The sequence below is a fragment of the Aquarana catesbeiana genome, linkage group LG01 (assembly GCF_042186555.1).
Source record: "Aquarana catesbeiana isolate 2022-GZ linkage group LG01, ASM4218655v1, whole genome shotgun sequence".
In the NCBI taxonomy this organism is placed as follows: Eukaryota; Metazoa; Chordata; class Amphibia; order Anura; family Ranidae; genus Aquarana; species Aquarana catesbeiana.
Genome location: NC_133324.1, coordinates 351,087,102 through 351,108,094, shown reverse-complemented (window position 1 = coordinate 351,108,094; position 20,993 = coordinate 351,087,102). Strand labels below are relative to the sequence as shown.

Genomic DNA, 20,993 nt, shown 5'->3' with positions numbered 1-20,993 from the left:
AGAGTGCCCATAGATATTAATTTCCCAGTTCATTTCTTTCGAGGCAGATAATTAGTTCATATCTGAATAAGTCTTTAAACTGGTGGGAAAAGGGCAAATAATAGCATTTATTAACAGTAGTAAGATAAGCAGCAGCGAGATAAGCATGCTGATGAGATGAATGAATTATAAGACAAAAGGTGACCATTTGGTGCTGTGCATTATAATGAGCCATGCAGACCACCTGTGGATGCTAAGAAGTTTTTAAGACTTGCTTACATTTAACACCTAACTCTGAATTTGAATTATTGTCCGAGAACCTGTAGTTACACCTACAAATGTGTGGTTTCATGTCTGAATGAATAAACAGCACACAGAGGCACACCTCCAGTTCTGATTGGCCCTCTTATGACTCATCCCCCTCCCTTCCTGGCAAACTCTCACGAGAGTGAGAACGAGAGCTGTGCATGATGTCATAAGCCTAGGCTAATGACTAGACAAGAAACAGGAAATGGGTATTTACTGGCATAAAAAAAATGTTTTACTATCCAAAGTTAAAACCAGGAGGGCAGAGGATTTAATAGATGGAAAGAAGAAAATGATGGTCAAAATTTGCTTCATGGGTGGCCCTGTTGGCACCCTCCAGTCCCACATCCTTCAATGGAAAAATCTTAGGAGCCAGGTGGAAATTGTCAGCTGATGCAGCCACTGTTTGGGTATTCTGACACTGGTGCCGGCCTTCAGAATACAATAGCTGCAACATAAGATTTGTCCATTCCATCTGTACAGTATGGATGGAGGAATCTGTTCATTTTTTTTTCAGCCCAAAAAAATCTATGTTTGTATGGCCAGCCTTAGTGCATTGGGGTTGGAAGACAGTAGCTGCTCCACCCAAAATATTCCAACCAGCAACAAGGAATATACGCCACTTTAATACTCTGGTATATGTGGCAGACAGACTTATAGTACTCAATGGACTACGAGTGTGCTGATCAGCTCACTTGTAGTCCAGTCACTCTTCCTGCAACTTTCTACCTGAAAGCCCATACAAAGGAAAAGGAAAAAAGCGAGAGGGAGAGGGAGAGTGTGCAGGAGCCTGAAATTCCACATATTGCGGGTGTAATGCTTTGCAGGCTCCTATAGGAAAAAAGGATACATTTATTAATATAAATGTATTTTTTTTTCCTGCAAAAATATGTGCATTCGTTATTTTTTCACTAAAAATGAATGTATTGTTTAACCTTACAAAGAAGGGGAAAACCTCATGTTACAAATATCCCAGTTTGGCAGCAAAGATGTAAATATTCTTGTGTCTTTCTGTGAAATACTACAAGAATTGTTTATCATTTTACTGCAATTGATGCTGATTTAGCACCGTGTGCAGTAACTGGCTGATTTAGTACCGTGTGCAGTTTTTTTAAAATTAAACATTAGGGCTCGATTCGTAACTATGGAGTTTGGTTGATGTGCGTTCTGTTGATGGGCTTGTTTTTCCACAGCAGAAGCCAAAATGTTGTAGTATATTGCAGCATTTTGTGTTTAAAATGCATTGTAGAGTGCTGTGTTTAAAAGCGGTATTTTTTTTTAACCTTCACCCAGCACACTTTAATGCAGCACGTTGGTGTGAACTGGGCCTATTGCAAACAATCAATTTCAGTTGGTCATTGTGTTGGGTCTGCGTGAAGCAATGCACCCCAATGGACGTGATGTGGATGGGCCCTACTGGTTGCTCTCTTTTGTTTTTTGTGCTGAGATAACCTCCTGGTAACATGAAGTACTGTATAGAGGTACTACAGATAGAGGTTGGTGGTTAATCAACTGGTAACTGGACAATACCTTTTATACTTGTCAACGTCAACGTCTTTGCAACATAATTCAAAACAATATGGAATACTGTACGGATTCAATGTTATTACATGTTTTATGTGGTGTATGTGTGCGGAGTAGACACTAAAAACTAGCCTTGGTGTACGTAACTGCCATCCAGTTTGCAAAATACTAAAGACATTGAAAACATACTTTTAAAGCATTTAAACCTAGGAACCGTTTTACCTGGCTGATCCCAGCTGATAATATTTCTCAATCTCCGAATAGGTTCTGTCACTTTATAATAAAATGTATTCTATGGTCTTTCAGAGACCATGACTCCTTCCTTTCTTGTTCTTTTGTCAATGCTCCCTCTAATTCCAGTCATTGTTGTTTTGTGTTTACTTTACTTGTTTGACACGTTTCCCACTTCTAACCTTATTCCTGGTTTCTTTCAAGCTCTTTGGCTTCATATTGGTTGGTGTGTTCGCTTATGACGCATACAGCATATACAAAACGGAGATTATCGACAAATCAGCAGAGAGAGGTAAGCTTTCAAACTCACTTTATCTGCTCAATTTATCTTCTCTGTGCCATATCTAGGTACTTTGCCTATCGGGCCGTAAACGATATAACCAATAAATGACTTTCTTTGCCTGATAAACATATATTCTATTAAAGCCCACATCTAGGTTAGGCAGCCTCCACATTGTAGCACCCTCTGCATTAATTTGTTTTGACGTTTCTTCCCCTCTGTGTGTAAACTGTGTATTTTACTGCGCTGTGGATTAAACCTTGTTGAGAATACCCCTGCTGCTGAACCACCCCTGTATGTGCAAAACACAACCTGAAATAAAATAAAATAAATTGTGGGCACTAGCTATCCTCTATAAACTACTAGGAGGTGATATCCCTTTATATTAGAAAAACAAATAATCACTCTTATGCCCGTACACACGGTCGGACTTTGTTCGGACATTCCGACAACAAAATCCTAGGATTTTTTCAGACGGATGTTGGCTCAAACTTGTCTTGCATACACACGGTCACACAAAGTTGTCGGAAAATCCGATCATTCTGAACACGGTGACGTAAAACACGTACGTCGGGACTATAAACGGGGCAGTAGCCAATAGCTTTTGTCTCTTAATTTATTCTGAGCATGCGTGGCACTTTGTGCGTCGGATTTGTGTACACACGATCGGAATTTCTGACAACGGATTTTGTTGTCGGAAAATTTTATAGCAAGCTCTCAAACTTTGTGTGTCGGAAATTCCGATGGAAAATGTGTGATGGAGCCCACACGGTCGGAATTTCCGACAACAAGGTCCTATCACACATTTTCTGTCGGAAAATCCGACCGTGTGTACAGGGCATTATATGTACAACACCACAAATTGTTCAAACTCATAGATTCATAGTGTCCATAAGTCATATACCAACATATAAAAGTCCACTTTGGTGCTCAGTGATATAAATTCTTATAGATTATATGACAGCTTATACAGTGGAGAAAATAATTATTTGATCCCCTGCAGATTTTGTAAGTTTGCCCACTTACAAAGAAATGAAGGGTCTATCATTTTTATCATAGGTGTATTTTAAATGATAGACAGAATATCAATCAAAACTCCAGAACAAGCACATGATACAAATGTTATAAATTGAGTTGCAGTTCAGTGAAATAAGCATTTGATCCCCAAGCAAAACATAACTTAATATAACTTAATACTTGGTGGACAAACCCTTGTTGGCAAGCACAGATGTACCATGTTTCTTGTAATTGGTGACCCGGTTTGCACAAATATCTGGAGGGATTTGGGTCCACTCTTCTTTACAGATCTTCTCTAAATCCTTAAGGTTCCCTGTCTGTCTCTTGACAACTCAAAGTTTCAGTTCCCTCCATACATTTTCTATAGGATTAAGGTCTGGAGACTAGGCCACTCCATGACCTTAATGTGCTTCTTCTTGAGTCACTCCTTTGTTGCCTTGGGGGTATGTTTTGGGTCATTGTCATGCTGGAAGACCCATCCACGACCCATCTTCATTGTTCTGACTGAGGGAAGAAGGTTCTCATCCAAGATTTAACAATACATGGCCCCATCCATTGGCCCCCCAATGCGGCAAAGTTGGCCTTTAGCAGAGAAACAGCCCCAAAACATCATGTTTCCACCTCCATGCTTGACTGTAAGGATGGTGTTCTTAGGGTCATAGTCAGCATATACTTCCTCCAAACACAGCGAGTCGAGTTAATGCTAAAGAGCTCAATTTTGGTCTCATCTGACCATAGCACTTTCTCCCAATCTTTCTCTGAATCATTTAGATGTTCATTGGCATGACTGTACATGTGTCTTCTTGAGGAGGGGGACTCTCCGTGTTTGGAGAAATAAAAATTTTCCCCATTGTACAAGTCCACTGTAGTGCTTAGTGATATATTTCATTTGTGCTCCAATCATGCATAAAAAGTGCTTTGTGCCATATAGCTTCTCCACCACTTAACACATTGACACTCACCAGACTCAAAGACCCAGTGTTTTGAGGGTCATTTTGCGCTCAGATAAACTCCCCGTAATGTGGGCTGTCAAGTCCCCTCTCCTCTCCAACTCTCCTCGGTTCCAGTATAGTACTCCAAAAAAGAGATCAAACACACTCTCCATAGCGTAATCCCGTTTTAATTGTAAAAATATTTAAAATGGCAAAGGTAGGAATAGAACTCACATTGTCCTGTGCCTAGGCCAGCACTCAGGGATCTCAGCAGTGTTCGTTATGGCAGTCGGCCGCCTTCTCTCGCATGGGGTATCAGCGTGCGTTCCAACCAGAGGAAGCTCAGTCACCAGATGTGACATAAAAAAACGTAACCCGCCTCTACGCGTTTCGCAGTGATAGCATCATTTATAGAGGATACTTAGTGCCCACAATTTATTTAATTTAATTTTTTCCCCACTACCTTCTAGCCAGTCATATGATTTTCTGCGGTCTTCTTTTTTTCCTTTCTTTTGCAGTGGTGGGTAGTTCTGTATGCTTCAGAGAACGACTTGCACATAGACCTCGAGATAGGCATACAGACATATGAAAGCTCCCCTGTTGAATAGTGCCAACATTTTCTAATATCTGTGGGCTTCACAGGTCCTACAATTTTGTCAGCATGAATTTGATGCTGGGGTGGATTTATTTAAAAACATATCATTTATAAACAGTGATAAATGCATCAACCCAATGCCATCAACTACTGGTCTAAACAACATAGATGATTTTTATTCGCAAATTAGCACAGACATATAGCAACTCTCAGTTGTAAATGTAAAACAGTTGTACCTTTTGGCTTGAAGTATAACTAAAGGCAGAACTGTTTTCTTTTGTTTTGGATAGAGGGGAGAGGAATTAGAATGCTTGTCGGTTTTTATTGCTGTCTATGCCTTGTTAACCACTTAAGGACCGGAAGGATTTGCCCCTAATGACCAGGCCATTTTTTGCGATACAGCACTGCATCGCTTTAACTAACAATTGCATGGTTCTGCAAAGCTGTACCCAAACAAAATTGACGTCCTTTTTTTCCCACAAATAGAGCTTTCTTTTGCTGATATTTGATCACCTCTGCGGTTTTTATTTTTTGCGCTATAAACAAAAATAAAGCGTCAATTTTGAAGAAAAAAACAATATTTTTTAGTTTTTGCTACAATAAATATCCCCAAATGAAAAAAAAAAAAAAACTAATTTCTTCATCAATTTAAGCCAATATCTATTCTTCTACATATTTTTGGTAAAAAATTGCAAAAAAAGCATATATTGATTGGTTTGCGCAAAAGTTACAGCGTCTACAAAATAGGGGATAGATTTATGGCATTTTTATTATTTATTTATTTTTTACTAGTAATGACGACGATCTGCGATTTTTAGCAGGACTGCGACATTGCAGTGGACAAATCGGACACTTTTGACACTTTTTTGGGACCATTGACATTTATACAGTGATCAGAGCTAAAAATAGCCACTGATTACTATATAGATGTCGGTGGCAGGGAAGGGGTTTAACACTAGGAGGCGATCAAGGGGTTAAGTGTTCCCCAGGGAGGTGTTTCTAACTGTGGGGGCAGTGTACTGACTGGAGGAGGAGAGAGATCGCTGTTCCTTGTCACTAGGAACAACAGATCTCTCTCTACTACCCTGTCAGAACGGGGATCTGTTTGTTTACATACACAGATCCCTGTTCTGGCTCTCTGTGGAGTGATCGCAGGTGGCCAGTGGACATCGCGGCCGCTGGCCACATGCATCGGCTCCAGTGTCGGTGGCGCGCGCCCCCTATCGCTCTTAAAGCGGCCGATGTACACCTTCTGTATTTGTCCTGTTTACTATTATCATTGAAAGTGCAAGTAAATCACAAATTTTGGGTTGTCCCTAGAAATGTAATATGGGGAAATCTTCTGATGAGGACAATTCTCTTAATTTGTAGAGATTGTGGCTATAGGACAGGAAGTGAAGGGAAATCTCCACAATGGGACACAGATGGCGAAATAAATTCTGACAGGGGTTATAACCCTCCTCAGGTTTATCCAAAAAAAAAAAAAGTTTTGCCTATAGTTCTACTTTAAGCTACATCTTAGCAAAAAACTATGATTACCAGTACACCACTGTGGCTTTGCATGTAAGCTTCTGGTGTTTTACATAAAAAAAACTCTAATGCCCCGTACACACGGTCGGATTTTCCGATGGAAAATGTGTGATAGGACCTTCTTGTCGGAAATTCCGACCGTGTGTAGGCTCCATCACACATTTTCCATCGGATTTTCCGACACACAAAGTTTGAGAGCAGGCTATAAAATTTTCCAACAACAAAATTCGTTTGTCGGAATTTCCAATCGTGTGTACACAAATCCGACGCACAAAGTGCCACGCATGCCCAGAATAAATAAAGAGATGAAAACTATTGGCTACTGCCCCATTTATAGTCCCGACGTACATGTTTTACGTCACCGCGTTCAGAATGATCGGATTTTCCGACAACTTTGTGTGACCATGTGTATGCAAGACAAGTTTGAGCCAACATCCGTCGGAAAAAATCCTAGGATTTTATTGTCGGAATGTCCGATCAATGTCCGACCGTGTGTACGGGGCATAAGCCTGGTTGGCCATGTAAAATTTATTTCCACAAATTTAAGAAGAGCTCCAGAATGAATGGGTGGCCCAAGTGCACTGATGTGCATTAAGCTTACCTACCTGCCACTGATCCAGAAATATTTAGGTGTAAAGTTGTAAATTGTAAAATGAACCTGGTCACTGGCCAATTCATACCGACTGAGCTTATGATAAAAATATATAAACTGAGGTCATATTCAGTAAAAATCACATGCAAAAACCAGTAGTTCCACAGATGAAGCTATAAGTAAAACTCCAAATTTCTTGTAAAATTCAAGCTTTGACTTACCCCTCCTCCTACCAGTGGAGTCTACTATTTTGTAAGTGACCCATCTGCCTCAGCTGCCCATCACACTAAAGAACCAATAAGAAGGCAAAGGAATCGGAAAGGGGTGGCACCAGCTTGACTTTTATAGAAGAATTCAAAATCTGTATCCCTAGATCTATTGATTATTTTGACAAGTAGATTCCGTGGAGCATAACCTCAATGTGAATTGCCTGGGTGCATGACTGATTTACACTTAGGTAAAGCAATTATAACTGAAATTGTGTTCACAGATAATACACTATATTGTCTCTTAAAATAGACCTGAAAATTGTTACTGCATTCTGTATTGTCTGTTGGATATCGCTTATCCTATATATATTTTTTGTGTTGTAGGTGCTGCTGATGCGTGAGGACCATGCACCAAGACTAATATCAGACTCTGGGATATGACCTGGGCATTTTAATTTTGTGTTATTCATTTTTCAAACATGATGAATTTAAACCTTGTCACATGTTACATGTCACATGTCAAACTTATTCTAGATTCCCAGTATATATGTTTTACACTCCTGTGATGAGCCAAAACAACTAAAGCAATTTGTTACAAAGAGATATACAATGTTAAGGTTATATAAATGTGTACCTATTAAAACATGTGATTCTTCTATATGTAAGACTCTGGTGCTGTAGTAGGTTTTATTTCAAATATGTAACCTTGCCAAATATGCAGAAAATGAAGTATGTACAGTATTTAAGGACAGGTGAGTGAGCAAAAAACACAGTAGATTCGGATTGAGTGAAATAGGTAATTAAAACTACTTGATCTTCATGAAAATAAGGAATATACTAGCTAATAAAGGATACTTGTCAATCCAAATATGTAATCTTTTATTTCTGGAAAGAGTAACACATCCTTTCACAAATTGTTTGTCATAATGTTGTGCTTTTAGTTAGCAAGCATTTCCATTTACAGCCCAACCTGCACTGAAATTGTCATTATTTTTTTAACTTCACGTCAGCACTGCATGCAGAAGACCATCAAGCACCCATGTGATTAAGGCAAGTGGTCCAGCAGTGTCCATACTGCTCATTGTAATGAGAAGATGGTTCTATCTCCACCTTGGCCCAGACATTACAGGCAACACCCCACCACTGCTAAGGCATTGAGCTCAGTACACTATAATTAGGAACGCTTTTGAGAGGATCAGATCTAGCTGCCAAGTGCCTTCTCTTATTTTACATTTAGTCTGGGTACTTAATGCTTACTTGTGGTTTCAGTGGAGGGCCAAGAGAATTAAACCAGGCCAGCACCCTGCTCTAGTTTCTCTATCCCTAAAAATGGCATTTTCTTGATTTCTGTATGATTACTGCCAATTTAACTCACATTTAGCAATCACTGAGCTAAACAATGAATGCATTTCATCATTTTAATTCACTTTTTTACTTTCCTCAGATCATGAACCTATTTTATCTTGTGTGGATAGAATAAACAAGTGCCTTGCTTTTCATTTCAAGTATGATATATGCGTAAACTGGTGGTAAAATCAAAGCCTGCTGTTGAGGTCCGTAGAAATGGCTTAATATACATTAAAAGAGAACAATGCAAAGTTTTTAATAAGACTGCTGAAGGACAGAGGGCTTCTGGGTAATCCCCCTGTTTTCTCTGCCAGGCTTGTATGTGAAGGCACACCTACTGTTTTATTTTTTTTTATGCTTAGCACCATATGAGGCAGGTAGTTCTTGTGATGCTTCATAGATATGTAGATATGACTTCAATAAAGGACAAAGTACAAATAGATAGATTTTTAGGGAACATTTCCTGGGAATGCATGCAGAAAAGCCATACCTAAAAGAAATAGAACATCTGTGTAAACACGAATTTTGCATGGCAGGCCTGTAAATGTGTTACATAGTTTCTTATATGGGGATCCTGCCAGTAACAAGCCTTTTGTTGCAGACTGACGAGGCTTTTCCGCTGCTTTTCAATTAGCAGCTGGTCTGTCAGCCTGCCAGCTGTGCTTCCTCATTTGACCATTGGGCTGCCTATCAGTTCTATCAGATAGGTAGCCCAATGGCCAACTGAAGGTGATCACAGGACAGGCTGATACTACTGCTGCTAGTTGAAAAGCAGTGACATTGTCACCTGGACACAGGAAATGCGATTACTGGCGGCATCTCCAGGTAGGAAACCCTGCAACATATTTAAAAAAAATGATTTACCTAAATAAACAGTATACAGTGAGTGATGGTGATAAACCTACTGAAAAATAGATTTAGAATTTACAAATACTTTAGAGGAGCTTAAGTCTGGGCAAAAAAAAATATAAGTCAGCAGCTGCAAATACTGTAGCTGCTGACTTTTAATATAAGGACACTTACTTGTTCAGGGATCCAGCAATGTCAGCCTCCCAAGCCGATTCTTCAGTCTGCTTCGGGTGCAGGCGCCGGCATCTTCACTAAGGGAAATTGGCAGTGAAGCCTTCAGGCTTCACAGCCGGTTTCCTAATGCGCATGCCAGACATTCTCGGAGATCGCAGCGGCGATCTTACTTGGAAGTCAGGGTGGGTACCTGTCAAATCCAGGTATCCGTCACCCCCCCCCAAAAAACGTGCCAAATGTGGCAGTGGAGGGGTGAACAAGCGGCGCTTTCCCTTTTGGGTGGAGCTCCGCTTTAAGTCAACCACTTATGTTGGCTGCTTCTAGAAACAGTTACAATTAGAGCCCTGAAATACCTTTTTGCTGACGCAAGCTCCCTCTAGATCTGGCTGACTGCTGACATTTAACTGTCATGGCTGAGGACAGGTTCTTTTTGTATCAGAGAATCTCACTGGATGCCAGTAGAGCCTTATTTTGTGCCAAGACTGGCCACTGGTCTAATTTCCAGTGTACATTGCCTTGAAAAAGTATTCATACCCCTTGAAATTGTACACATTTTGTCATTTTACAACCAAAAACGTATATGTATTTTATTGGGATTTTACGTGATAGACAACACAAAGTGGCACTTAATCTAGTGGAACCAATTGCCTTCAGAAGTCCCCCAATTAGTTAATAGAGTCCACCTGTGTGTGATTTAATCTCAGTAAAAATACAGCTGTTCTGAGAGGTCCTCAGAGGTTTGTTAGAGAACTTTAGCGAACAAACAGCATCATGAAGGCCAAGGAACACACCAGACAGGTCAGGGATAAAGTTGTGGAGAAGTTGAAAGCAGTGTTAGGTCATAAAAAATACACCAAGCTTTGAACCTCTCATGGAGCACTGTTCAATCCATCATCCGAAAATGGAAAGAGTATGGCACAACTGCAAACCTACCAAGATACGGACGTCCATCTAAACTGACAGACCGGGCAAGGAGAGCATTAATCAGAGAAGCAGCCAAGATGCCCATGGTAACTCTGGAGGAGCTCCATAGATCCAAAGCTCAGGTGGGAGAATCTGTCCACAGGACAACTATTAGACGTGCACTCCACAAATCTGGCCTTCATGGAAGAAAGCAAGAAGAAAGCCATTGTTGAAAGAAAGCCATAAGAAGTCCTGTTTGCAGTTTGCGAGAAGCCACGTGGGAGATACAGCAAACATGTGGAAGAAGGTGCTCTGGTCAGATGAGGCCAAAATTGAACTTTTTGGCCTAAAAAAAAGTTGTGGTGGAAAACTAACACTGCAGACCACCCTGAACACCCCATCCCCACCATGAAACACGGTGGTGGCAGCATCATGTTGTGGGGATGCTTTTCTTCAACAGGGACAGGGAAGCTGGTGAGAGTTGATGGGAAGATGGATGGAGCCAAATACAGGGAAATCTTATGCCGCGTACACATGACCGGTTTTGCCGTTGGAATAAACTCTGATAGTTTCTCCGACGGAACACATGGTCAAACCAAAGTCCGACCAAAGTCCGACCGTCCAGAACACAGTGACGTACAGCACGTACATAGGGACTAGAAAAAGGAAGTTCAATAGCCAGTAGGCAAAAGCTTTCGTCTCGTACTTGCTTCAGAGCAAGCGTCGTTTTTGGTCCGTCGGAACAGCATACAGACAAGTGGTTTTCTCGATAGAAATTGGTTCCGTCGGAAATATTCTATGTTCTATTTCTAGGTCCGTCAGAATTTTCGAAAAAAAAAAGTCAGATGAGGCACACACACAATCGGAATAGACGATGAAAAGCTTCCGTCGGACATTCCGCTCGTGTGTACGCAGCTTAAGAAGAAAACCTTAGAGTCTGCAACAGACTTGAGACTGGGGCGGAAGTTCACCTCCCAGCAGGACAAGGACTCTAAACATACAGCCAGAAATACAATGAAATAGTTTAGATCAAAGCATATTCATGTGTTAGAATGGCCCAGTCAAAGTCCAGACCTAAATCCAATTGAGAATCTGTGGCAAGACTTGAAAATTGCTGTTCACAGACGCTCTCCATCCAATCTGACAGAGTTTGAGGTATTTTGCAATAAAGAATGAGCAAAAATCTCACTCTCTAGATGTGCAAAGCTGGTAGAGACATCCCCAAAAAGACTTGCAGCTGTAATTGCAGCGAAAGGTGGTTCTACAAAGTATTGACTGGGGGGCTGAATACAAATGCACGCCACACTTTTCAGATATTTATTTGTAAAAAAAATTAAAAACCATTTATCATTTTCCTTCCACTTCACAATTATGTGCCATTTGTGTTGGTCTATCACATAAAATCCCAATAAAATACATTTACATTTTTGGCTGTAACATGACAAAATGTGGACAATGGCAAGGGGTATGAATACTTTTTCAAGGCACTGTACCTCTCTTGTGCCATATGCAGTTTTAACACCATTGCTTACTACCTTTCTTCATGATAGAAGAATGAAGAAAAATGAATGGTTCACAAATTGTGTATTCATTTTTATAAATTATCCATATATAAAGCTTCCAATGTATTATTAATGAAAGCAATGAATTTTCCTGAATGACTGCCCTATAGCATAATGTGATGAGTCTTTGATGTTTCCTGAAGATACTATTTGGCAGTACTGAGTGTGTTACAGATTTAGTAGCAGTATTGTGTACATCAAATTAATGGTTTAGATTATTTAGATCTTTTTAATATTCTGTGAGAACTTTTTTTCTTACACCTGATCTTAAGGGGGCCTAAAGTGAAAAATAGACTGGTGGTCCATGAATATTCCTTGTTAACCAAATTTTAGTCTGACTCCCACAAATGCTTACCTTTCTCATCAAATTTCTGTCTACTAACTATGACAAAAGACCGGATCTGTTTGAACAAAAATCTGCCATTGACTGGCCTTCCCTGAGCACATAACCTCAGACAGCTCCAGTTCTTCACCATGGCTAATAGGCAGAAGTGAGTATGAAGCAGCAGCTGCAGAGACTCTGTGGGACCCTACTCTAGGAAAGAGCGAAGCTTTGGGACATTTGGGCAGCCAATTTGTCTGTCTACTGTAAGGGGGACTAGTAGGCCAAAAGTCATTTTCTTTTGTATCCTCAAGCTCCAAAGAGGAAAAAGGAACCATTCACTGTATTAACTGCCTCATTTATTCCTCAATCCAAGACAGAACAGTCCATCTGAGGTGCAAACATTCTGAAGCGTTTCACTCAGCAAGGAGCTTCTTATGATTATGGCTATGACAGCTATATACTGCTCTTAACATTGGTGACAGTGTGGGCCTGGAGTGGAACAATTCTTTTATTTCTACTTTTGTATCTTGTAGTTTGCCGTGAATTGACTGCAAAGATGTATGTACTCTAGTGTCTTCCTTTTCCTTCCCAGGACTAATGAGTAGATACAAGCAGTTCTGGTCAAAACAGAATATATACTTATAAATAAGTCATGGCAATCAATTTACAGCAAACTGCAGATACATTAGGGACACAATGTACACAAATATATTCAACAACAATCAAAATGCAGCGCCCATAGCAAAAAATCAGCACTTATCTTCCACTGATGTAGCCTTAGTAAATAGAAATCTGATTGCTTGCTATTGGCTATGAATCATTGCATATCACCTTTGCCGTTTGCACAGCTTTAGTAAGCAAGCAATTTTCTACACAGGATGTGTATAGACAATTACAGAAAATCAGCAGTGTTACAGAGATACACTGCCAGGCACATGCAATTTGCATGAAGTACTCACCCTGCTAAGCACAAACTATGTGTTCATACATACAGCGGGTAAAATAAGTATTGAACACATCACCATTTTTCTAGGTAAATATATTTCTAAAGGTGCTATTGACATGAAATGTTCACCACATGTCGATAACTAGAGGTCGACCTATATGTGTTTTTCTCTGGCCGATGCCGATATTTAGAAATTGGGGCGGCCGATGGCCGATATATATGATGCCGATTTTTTCTTTTTTTGGCAGGTGGCACTGATAGGCATAGGCAGGTGGCACTGATTGGCACTGGCAGGTGGCACTGGTTGGCACTGATTGGCAGTTGGCACTGATTGGCGGGTGGCACTGGTTGGCACAGATTGGCACTGGCAGGTGGCACAGATTGGCACTGGCAGATGGCACTGGTTGGCACTGACAAGCACTGGCAAGTGGCACTGGTTGGCACTGGCAGGTGGCATTGGTTGGCACTGGCAGTTGCCACTGATTGGCACTGGCAGGTGGCACTGGTTGGCACTGATTGGCAGTGACAGTTGGCACTGATTGGCACTGGTAGGTGGCACTGGTTGGCACTGGTGTGCACTGGCAGGTGGCACTGGTTGGCACTGGCAGTTGGCACTGATTGGCTCTGGCAGGTGGCACAGATTGGCACTGGTTGGCACTGATTGGCACTGACAGATGCACTGGCAAGTGGCACTGATTGGCACTGGCAGGTTTCACACTGAGCCAATATAGTCAATATATAATTCAGCGGTGATGTCGGGGGTGGCCGGTACCCAGGGTGGGTGCTTGACAGAGCCGCTGAATGTGTGAAACTGACATATGTAACTGAATGCAGAGAGAGGAGCTGTCAAAATTCAGCATTGATGTCGGGGGTGGGCAGGACCTGGGGTGGGTGGGACCCAGCAGCTATCAAACACCAGCCAATGATTGGGCTGCTTAAGAAAGGGACAGGCCACATACACATAGTGGCCCACCAAGATCCCATCCCATTGGCTTGTGTTTGATAGCTGCTGGGTCCCGCCCTCCCCAGGTCCCGCCCACCCCCAACATCAATGCTGAATTTTGACAGCTCCTCTCTCTCTCTGCATTCAGTTAAATATGTCAGTTTCACACACTCAGCGGCTCTGGCAAGCGTCAAGCGCCGCTCTGCCAATGGAGTGTGGGGAAGGGAGGAGGAACACTTGTGGGCCGACAGGGCACGGTGTGGTCAGTGTTAATCGGTCGCATTTGCATAATATTCGGCCGAAGCCGATTTCTTAAAAAAGGCCAAATATCGGGTGATATAGTGGTCGACCTCTATCTGTAACAACACATGCAATCCATACATACTAAGAAACCAAATCAACAATTGAATGGCACAGGGAAAAAGCATTGAACACATGAAGAAAGGGGGGTACAAAAAAGCATGGAAAACCAAGACACAAGCTTAAATCTGTCAGTAATTAGAAAGCAATCCTGCCCCTTGTCAGTGCAAATTAATCAGCTGGTTCAGTCTAAACTGATGGCCTATAAAAAGGTGTCTCATTACCAAGGTGTCACACAAGAAACCTCTTATGATGGGTAAAAGCAAAGAGTTCTCTCAAGACCCTTGCGACCTTATTGTTGCAAAACATACTGATTTTATTGGTTACAGAAGGATTTCTAAACTTCTGAATGTTCCAGTGAGCACTGTTGGGGCCATAATCCAGAAGTGGAAAGAACACCATTTCACCATAAACCGGCTTTTTCTGACCAAGGAGTGAAAAGAATTATCAGAAGAGTTGTCCAAGAGCCAAGGACCACTTGTGGAGAGCTTCAGAAAGACCTGGAATTAGCAGGTACAATTGTTTCACAGAAAACAATAAGTAATGCACTCAACCGCCATGGCCTGTATGCACGCTCACCACGCAAGACTCCATTGCTGAAGAAAAAGCATGTTGAAGCTCGTTTAAAGTTTGCTGCACAACATTTAGACAAGCCTGTGAAATACTGGGAGAATATAGCCCGGTCAGATGAGACTCTTTGGATGCCATAATACACACCATGTTTGGAGGTCAAATGGCACTGCACATCACCCCAAAAACACCCCAATACCAAAAGTGAAGTTTGGAAGTTTGTGGAGCTGTTTTTCAGCATATAGTACTGGCAAACTTCATATCATTGAATAGGATGAATGGAAAAATGTACCAAGACATTCTTGTTAAAGATCTGCTACCATCTAACAGGATTATGAAGAAGAAACAAGGGTGGACATTTCAGCAAGACAATGATCCCAAACACAAAGCCAAGGAAACTCTCAATTGGTTTCAAAGAAAGAAAATAAAGCTGCTAGAATGGCCCAGCCAATCACCTGACTTGAATCCAATAGAAAATCCATGGAAAGAACTAAAGATTAGAGCTCATAGAAGAGGCCCAAGGAACATTCAAGATTTAAAGACTGTGTGGAACAATGAGCCAAAATCACACCTGAACAATGCATGTGACAAGTTTCTCCATACAGGAGGCGTCTTTAATAAGCTGTCATTACCAACAAAGGATTTTGTACGAAGTATTAAATATATTTCAGTTAGCGTGTTCAATACTTTTTCCCTGTGTCATTCCATTTTATTACACATAACTTCATTTCTGAACGTATTTGATTTTGTTTCTTTGTATGTATGCATTGCATGAGTTGTTACCGACATGTGGTGAAAATTTCATGTCAATAGCACCTTTAGAAATATATTTACCTAGAAAAATGTTGACGTGTTCAATACTTATTTTACCCGCTGTGTACACATATTGCAGGGTGTTTTGCAGATCAAAAGGCTGAGTGCAGCACTAACTTAAAGCAACGGTATCCAATAATGTACAAGCCGCAAGAAAATGTAAAAGAGAAATAAATATGTAGACAAGTATTAAAGTAAAGGCAACAGTGCGTAGAGAAATAGAAGATAGATTAATGATTTATAAAAACTGGGATTAGGCAAATTAATAAAATTGTGCGATCTGCCTTTATATCAAAGAACTATGGTGTAAAGCAATTATATCAGAGATATGAAGGCTTTCCTTATTCTTACTCATAAATCTCTAACCTTTTTTGTATTTATCTGGATAATCAGAATCCACATATAAAGATTTAGCAATATTTAACACTATTTTGCATACTATACTCTTCATATCATGTTAATGTAGTGGTTATAAAAGCTTTAAAGAACGCCTATACTGGGAAAGTATGTAAAATGGAAATGCTGGATTCTTCTTTTGAAAATGCTAGTTGCCTAGTTGTCAAACTGATTCAAACACTTCATTAATTTGGAAATCACTGATCCAGAATATGCATTGTGATTAGGAGGAGTCCTGATTTCACCTGTCAGAGGCAGCTTGCTGGACTAAGAAAATATTTAAACCTTCATCATTTTCAGAAGGAGGTCAGCCTTATATATTAAGCCATATTTTATTCTCACTACAGCATAGTTGCCAACATTGCAAAAAAAATTTGTGTGACACTTTTTTGTCTGTAGACGGAGCCGTATAATAATTAGGGGGCGGGGGCATGCATTTGTAGGCGTGGCATAGCAATAAAAAAGAAAAATGAGGCGCGCCGTGATGAAGAATGGGCGTGGTTTACGTGAAATCGTGGGCGTGGCTTAAATGGGCGTGGCTCAAAGGGGTTGTGGTTAGAGTCTGAGATGAATGAGGGATGGAGAGGGAACGGGGGAGAGAGGAATGGAGGGACAGCAGGCCCAGATCCTACACAACAATAGAAATATGTTTATTCTAGAAAGTTTAACAATCAGCAGATAAAGGTACTCCAAACACCTGGTGTTAGCGCTTCAATCATCCAGGCACCATGATTGTTATGGTGTCAGGATGATTGAAGTGCATTATTTTTATTATTACATTGTAATATAAAATGAAATCATTCAACTCACCATAATGCCGAATCAGTGGGATCCCTGAGCGTGTCACTAGCCACATTGCCTGCCACCAGCAGAGTCCCTTCTTGCATCAGTTGCCCCCAGCAGAGTCAGTCTTTACACCAGTGTTCCCAGCCTCAGTCCTTAAATCAGTGTCCCAGGCAGAACCATAGTTACCCCCCCTGTACATAGTTACCCCCTCCCCCTGTACATAGTTTCCCCTCTCCCCCTAGTTACCCCCCTGTACATAGTTACCCCCCCTGTACATAGTATCCCCCTGTACATAGTTCCCCCCACTGTACATAGTAACCCCTCCTGTACATAGTTAACCCCCCTCCTGTAAATAGTTAACCCCCTCCTGTAAATAGTTAACCCCCCTCCTGTATATAGTTAACCCTCCCCTCTCCGGTATATAGTTAACCCCCCTCCTGTATATAGTTAACCCCTCTCCTGTATATAGTTAACCCTCCCCCTCCTGTATATAGTTAACCCTCCCCCTCCTGTATATAGTTAACCCCCCTCCTCCTGTATATAGCCAACCCCCCTCCTCCTGTATATAGTTAACCCCCTTTCTCCTGTATATAGCTAACCCCCCTCCTCCTGTATATATCTAACCCCTCCCTCCTGTATATAGTTAACCCCCCTCCTCCTGTATATAGCTAAACCCCCTCCTCCTTTATATAGCTAACCCCCCTTCCTGTATATAATTACCCCCTCCTCCTGTATATTAAAGTTAAATTGCTGCAGAGACAACAGCCAGTGGTGTCACTACAGCTGGTGTCACCAGGTGGTGTCACCCCCCCTCCACCAACTATGGTCCCCCTTCAGTACAGACCCCCTCCCTCAGTAAAGACCCCCCCACTAAGTACAGACCGCCCCTCCAGCAGTATAGATCCTACTCCCTCAGTACAGACCCCCCCACTAAGTACAGACCCCCTCCATCAGTTTAGACCCCCTCAGTGTAGACCCCCCTCATCAGTATAGATCCCCTCAGTACAGACTCCTCTCCCTCAATACAGACCCCGCTCAGTGTGGTCCCCCCATCTATCAGTATAGACCCCCTCAGTGCAGACCCCCCTCCATCAGTGCAGACCCCCTCAGTGCAGACCCCCTCAGTGCAGACCCACCTTCATGAGTGCAGATCACCTCAGTGCAGACCCCCCTCAGTGCAGACCCCCCTCCATCAGTGCAGACCCCCCTCTATCAGTGCAGGCCCCCTCAGTACAGACCCCCCTCTATCAGTGCAGACCCCCCTCTATCAGTGCAGGCCCCCTCAGTACAGACCCCCCTCTATCAGTGCAGACCCCCCTCTATCAGTGCAGACCCCCCTCAGTGCAAACCCCCCTCTACCAGTGCAGACCCCCCTCAGTGCAGATCCCCCCTCTATCAGTGCAGACCCCCTCTATCAGTGCAGACCCCCCTCTAGCAGTTCAGACCCCCCTCTATCAGTGTAGACCCCCCTCAGTGCAGATCCCCCCTCTATCAGTGCAGACCCCCCTCTAGCAGTGCAGACCCCCCTTAGTGCAGACCCCCCTCTATCAGTGCAGACCACCTCAGTGCAGACCCCCCTATTAGTGCAGACCCTCCTCAGTGCAGACCCCCTCTATTAGTGCAGAACCCCCTCAGTGCAGACCCCCTTTCTATTAGTGCAGACCCCCCTCAGTGCAGACCCCCTCTATCAGTGCAGATCCTCTATTAGTGCAGACCCCCCTCAATGCAGACCCCCCTCTATTAGTGCAGACCCCCCTCAGTGCAGACCCCCCTCTATTAGTGCAGACCCCCCTCAGTGCAGACCCCCCCTCTATTAGTGCAGAACCCCCTCAGTGCAGACCCCCCTCTATTAGTGCAGCCCCCCTATTAGTGCAGGCCTCCCTCAGTGCAGACCACCCCCTCCATCAGTGCCAGTGCAGAACCTCCCCACCCATAATGCCCCTCAGCACATGTTCATTTGTCAAGAGCAGAAAGAACTCCAGGAGCGGCCGGCGCCGGGTGTTCAGTGGAGAGGGCAGGGGCCGATCCGTGCAGCTAACCCCTGCTTCAGTATTGTGAGAGGAGAAGCCGATTCATTGGCTGCACGGATCGAGCCCCCTTCCTCTTTCCACTGAACACAAGGGGGAACGATCCTGCGGTGGCGCCGGCGGCCATTTTGCTGAAGCCAGCTTCTCCAAAAATTAAAAAGCAAACATTCCCAATTTCCCTGGGCAAAATCCCGATTCGGGACAGCCTCCGATCGGGACGAGGGTCCCAAAATCGGGATTGTCCCGGGAAAATCAGGACTGTTGGCAACTATGCTACATGTTATTTATAAATATACTTGTTTGCTACCCCTAAATTTTTGTATTCCCGATTTTCTAAGTGGATTTGTCAAAATGTATCCTGTGTTAGTTTTTGTCTCTTTGCACACCAATATCTGGTGATCCTGCTAGTCCCCCTGCTGTGGTTTCCAAGATGAACAAGTTAGGAAGCAGATCAATGCTGATATGGTCAGTTTGCATCTCATGCCGCGTACACACGAGCGGACTTTTCGACCGAACTGGTCCGACGGACCGAATCCGGTGGACAATCCGACCGTGTGTGGGCTCCATCGGACCTGCAGCAGACTTTTTCGGTCGAAAATCTGACGGACTTTAGATTTGGAACATGTTTTAAATTTGTCCGACGGACTCGAGTCTGGTCGAAAAATCCGCTCGTCTGCATGCTAGTCCGACGGACGAAAACCGACGCTAGGGCAGCTATTGGCTCCTGGCTATCAACTTCCTTATTTTAGTCCCGTCGTACGTCATCACGTACGAATCCGTCAGACTCTGGTGTGATCGTGTGTAGGCAAGTCCGTTCGTTAGAAAGTCCATCGGAAGTCCATCAAAAGTCCGTCGGAAAGCCTGTCGGACCTTTGTTGCCGAAAAGTCTGCCCGTGTGTACAGGGCATAAGTGTTCATGTATCTCTATATTCAGTTTACCAGACACGCCCCCCACCCAATGCGGTTAGGTTTATTGCCAGTGAAGGAGGAGGGGCACACTTGTGAAGCGCAATGTACGTAAAGTTGACACACCCCCTGCTATGCTTAATAAGGAACAAATACAAGGCTCTGCAGTCGTGAGTGGTGAAAAGAAGAACAAATAAAGGTAATAAAGGTTTATCTTTCACATACATAAATACAATTATGGGATCAACATAATATTTCTTTAATTTATTACAGTTTTCTTCAGTGACAGTGCACATATATTTTAAGTAATTTAGAAAATACCATGTGCAGTTGGACTTTCCCTTTTTCTGGTACAATAGTAAACCTGATCATTAGGGATGAGCGAAAGGTTCGGCCCAGCATAAGTTCAGACCTAACTTTCGTTGTTCGGACGTTCGGTGAACAGCCGAACAAACGGGTCGTTCGACCGGTTGTTCGCCCCCCCAAACCGACCACAATGCATTGCAGCGCTGAACAGTGCATTGCAAGCCGTGATTGGCTGAAACAGTGAAAGCTTCAGCCAATCTGGGCACAGAGCACTGTCAGAGTCATGATTGGACACTATCATCATGACTTTATCCAATTATGGCTCATTCCCACCCCACAGTATAAAAGTATCCTTTCAATGGCAGCCATTTTCAGTGTGATTTTGGCATGGAGAGAGATAGAACAGGGTTCTGTTCAGTGCTATTAATTAGTTTGTGTGCTAAATTGTGATATTTTGCTTCAATTGTCAGTGTAGAAAATTAGTTTAGTATCAGTCTAGGGATAGTGTAAGTGTCGTGAGGAGGACCATCATTCAGCTTTGCATAGTGTGCAGCTAGAGTAGGGACAGCTCAGATAGTTCCAGTG

At 42.6% G+C, this 20,993-nt stretch overlaps 1 protein-coding gene across 1 annotated transcript in view; it reads left to right on the top strand.

The window, feature by feature from the left end:
- Positions 1-8,063, top strand: part of CMTM5 (CKLF like MARVEL transmembrane domain containing 5) — a 51,172-nt gene extending 43,109 nt beyond the window's left edge. The window contains exons 4-5 of the mRNA XM_073632660.1: positions 2,245-2,332; positions 7,580-8,063. Of these exons, the coding sequence (XP_073488761.1) occupies positions 2,245-2,332; positions 7,580-7,596 (105 nt within the window). The 3' untranslated portion in view covers positions 7,597-8,063. The remainder of the gene's footprint in view (positions 1-2,244; positions 2,333-7,579) is intronic.
- Positions 8,064-20,993: the final 12,930 nt, after the last annotated feature.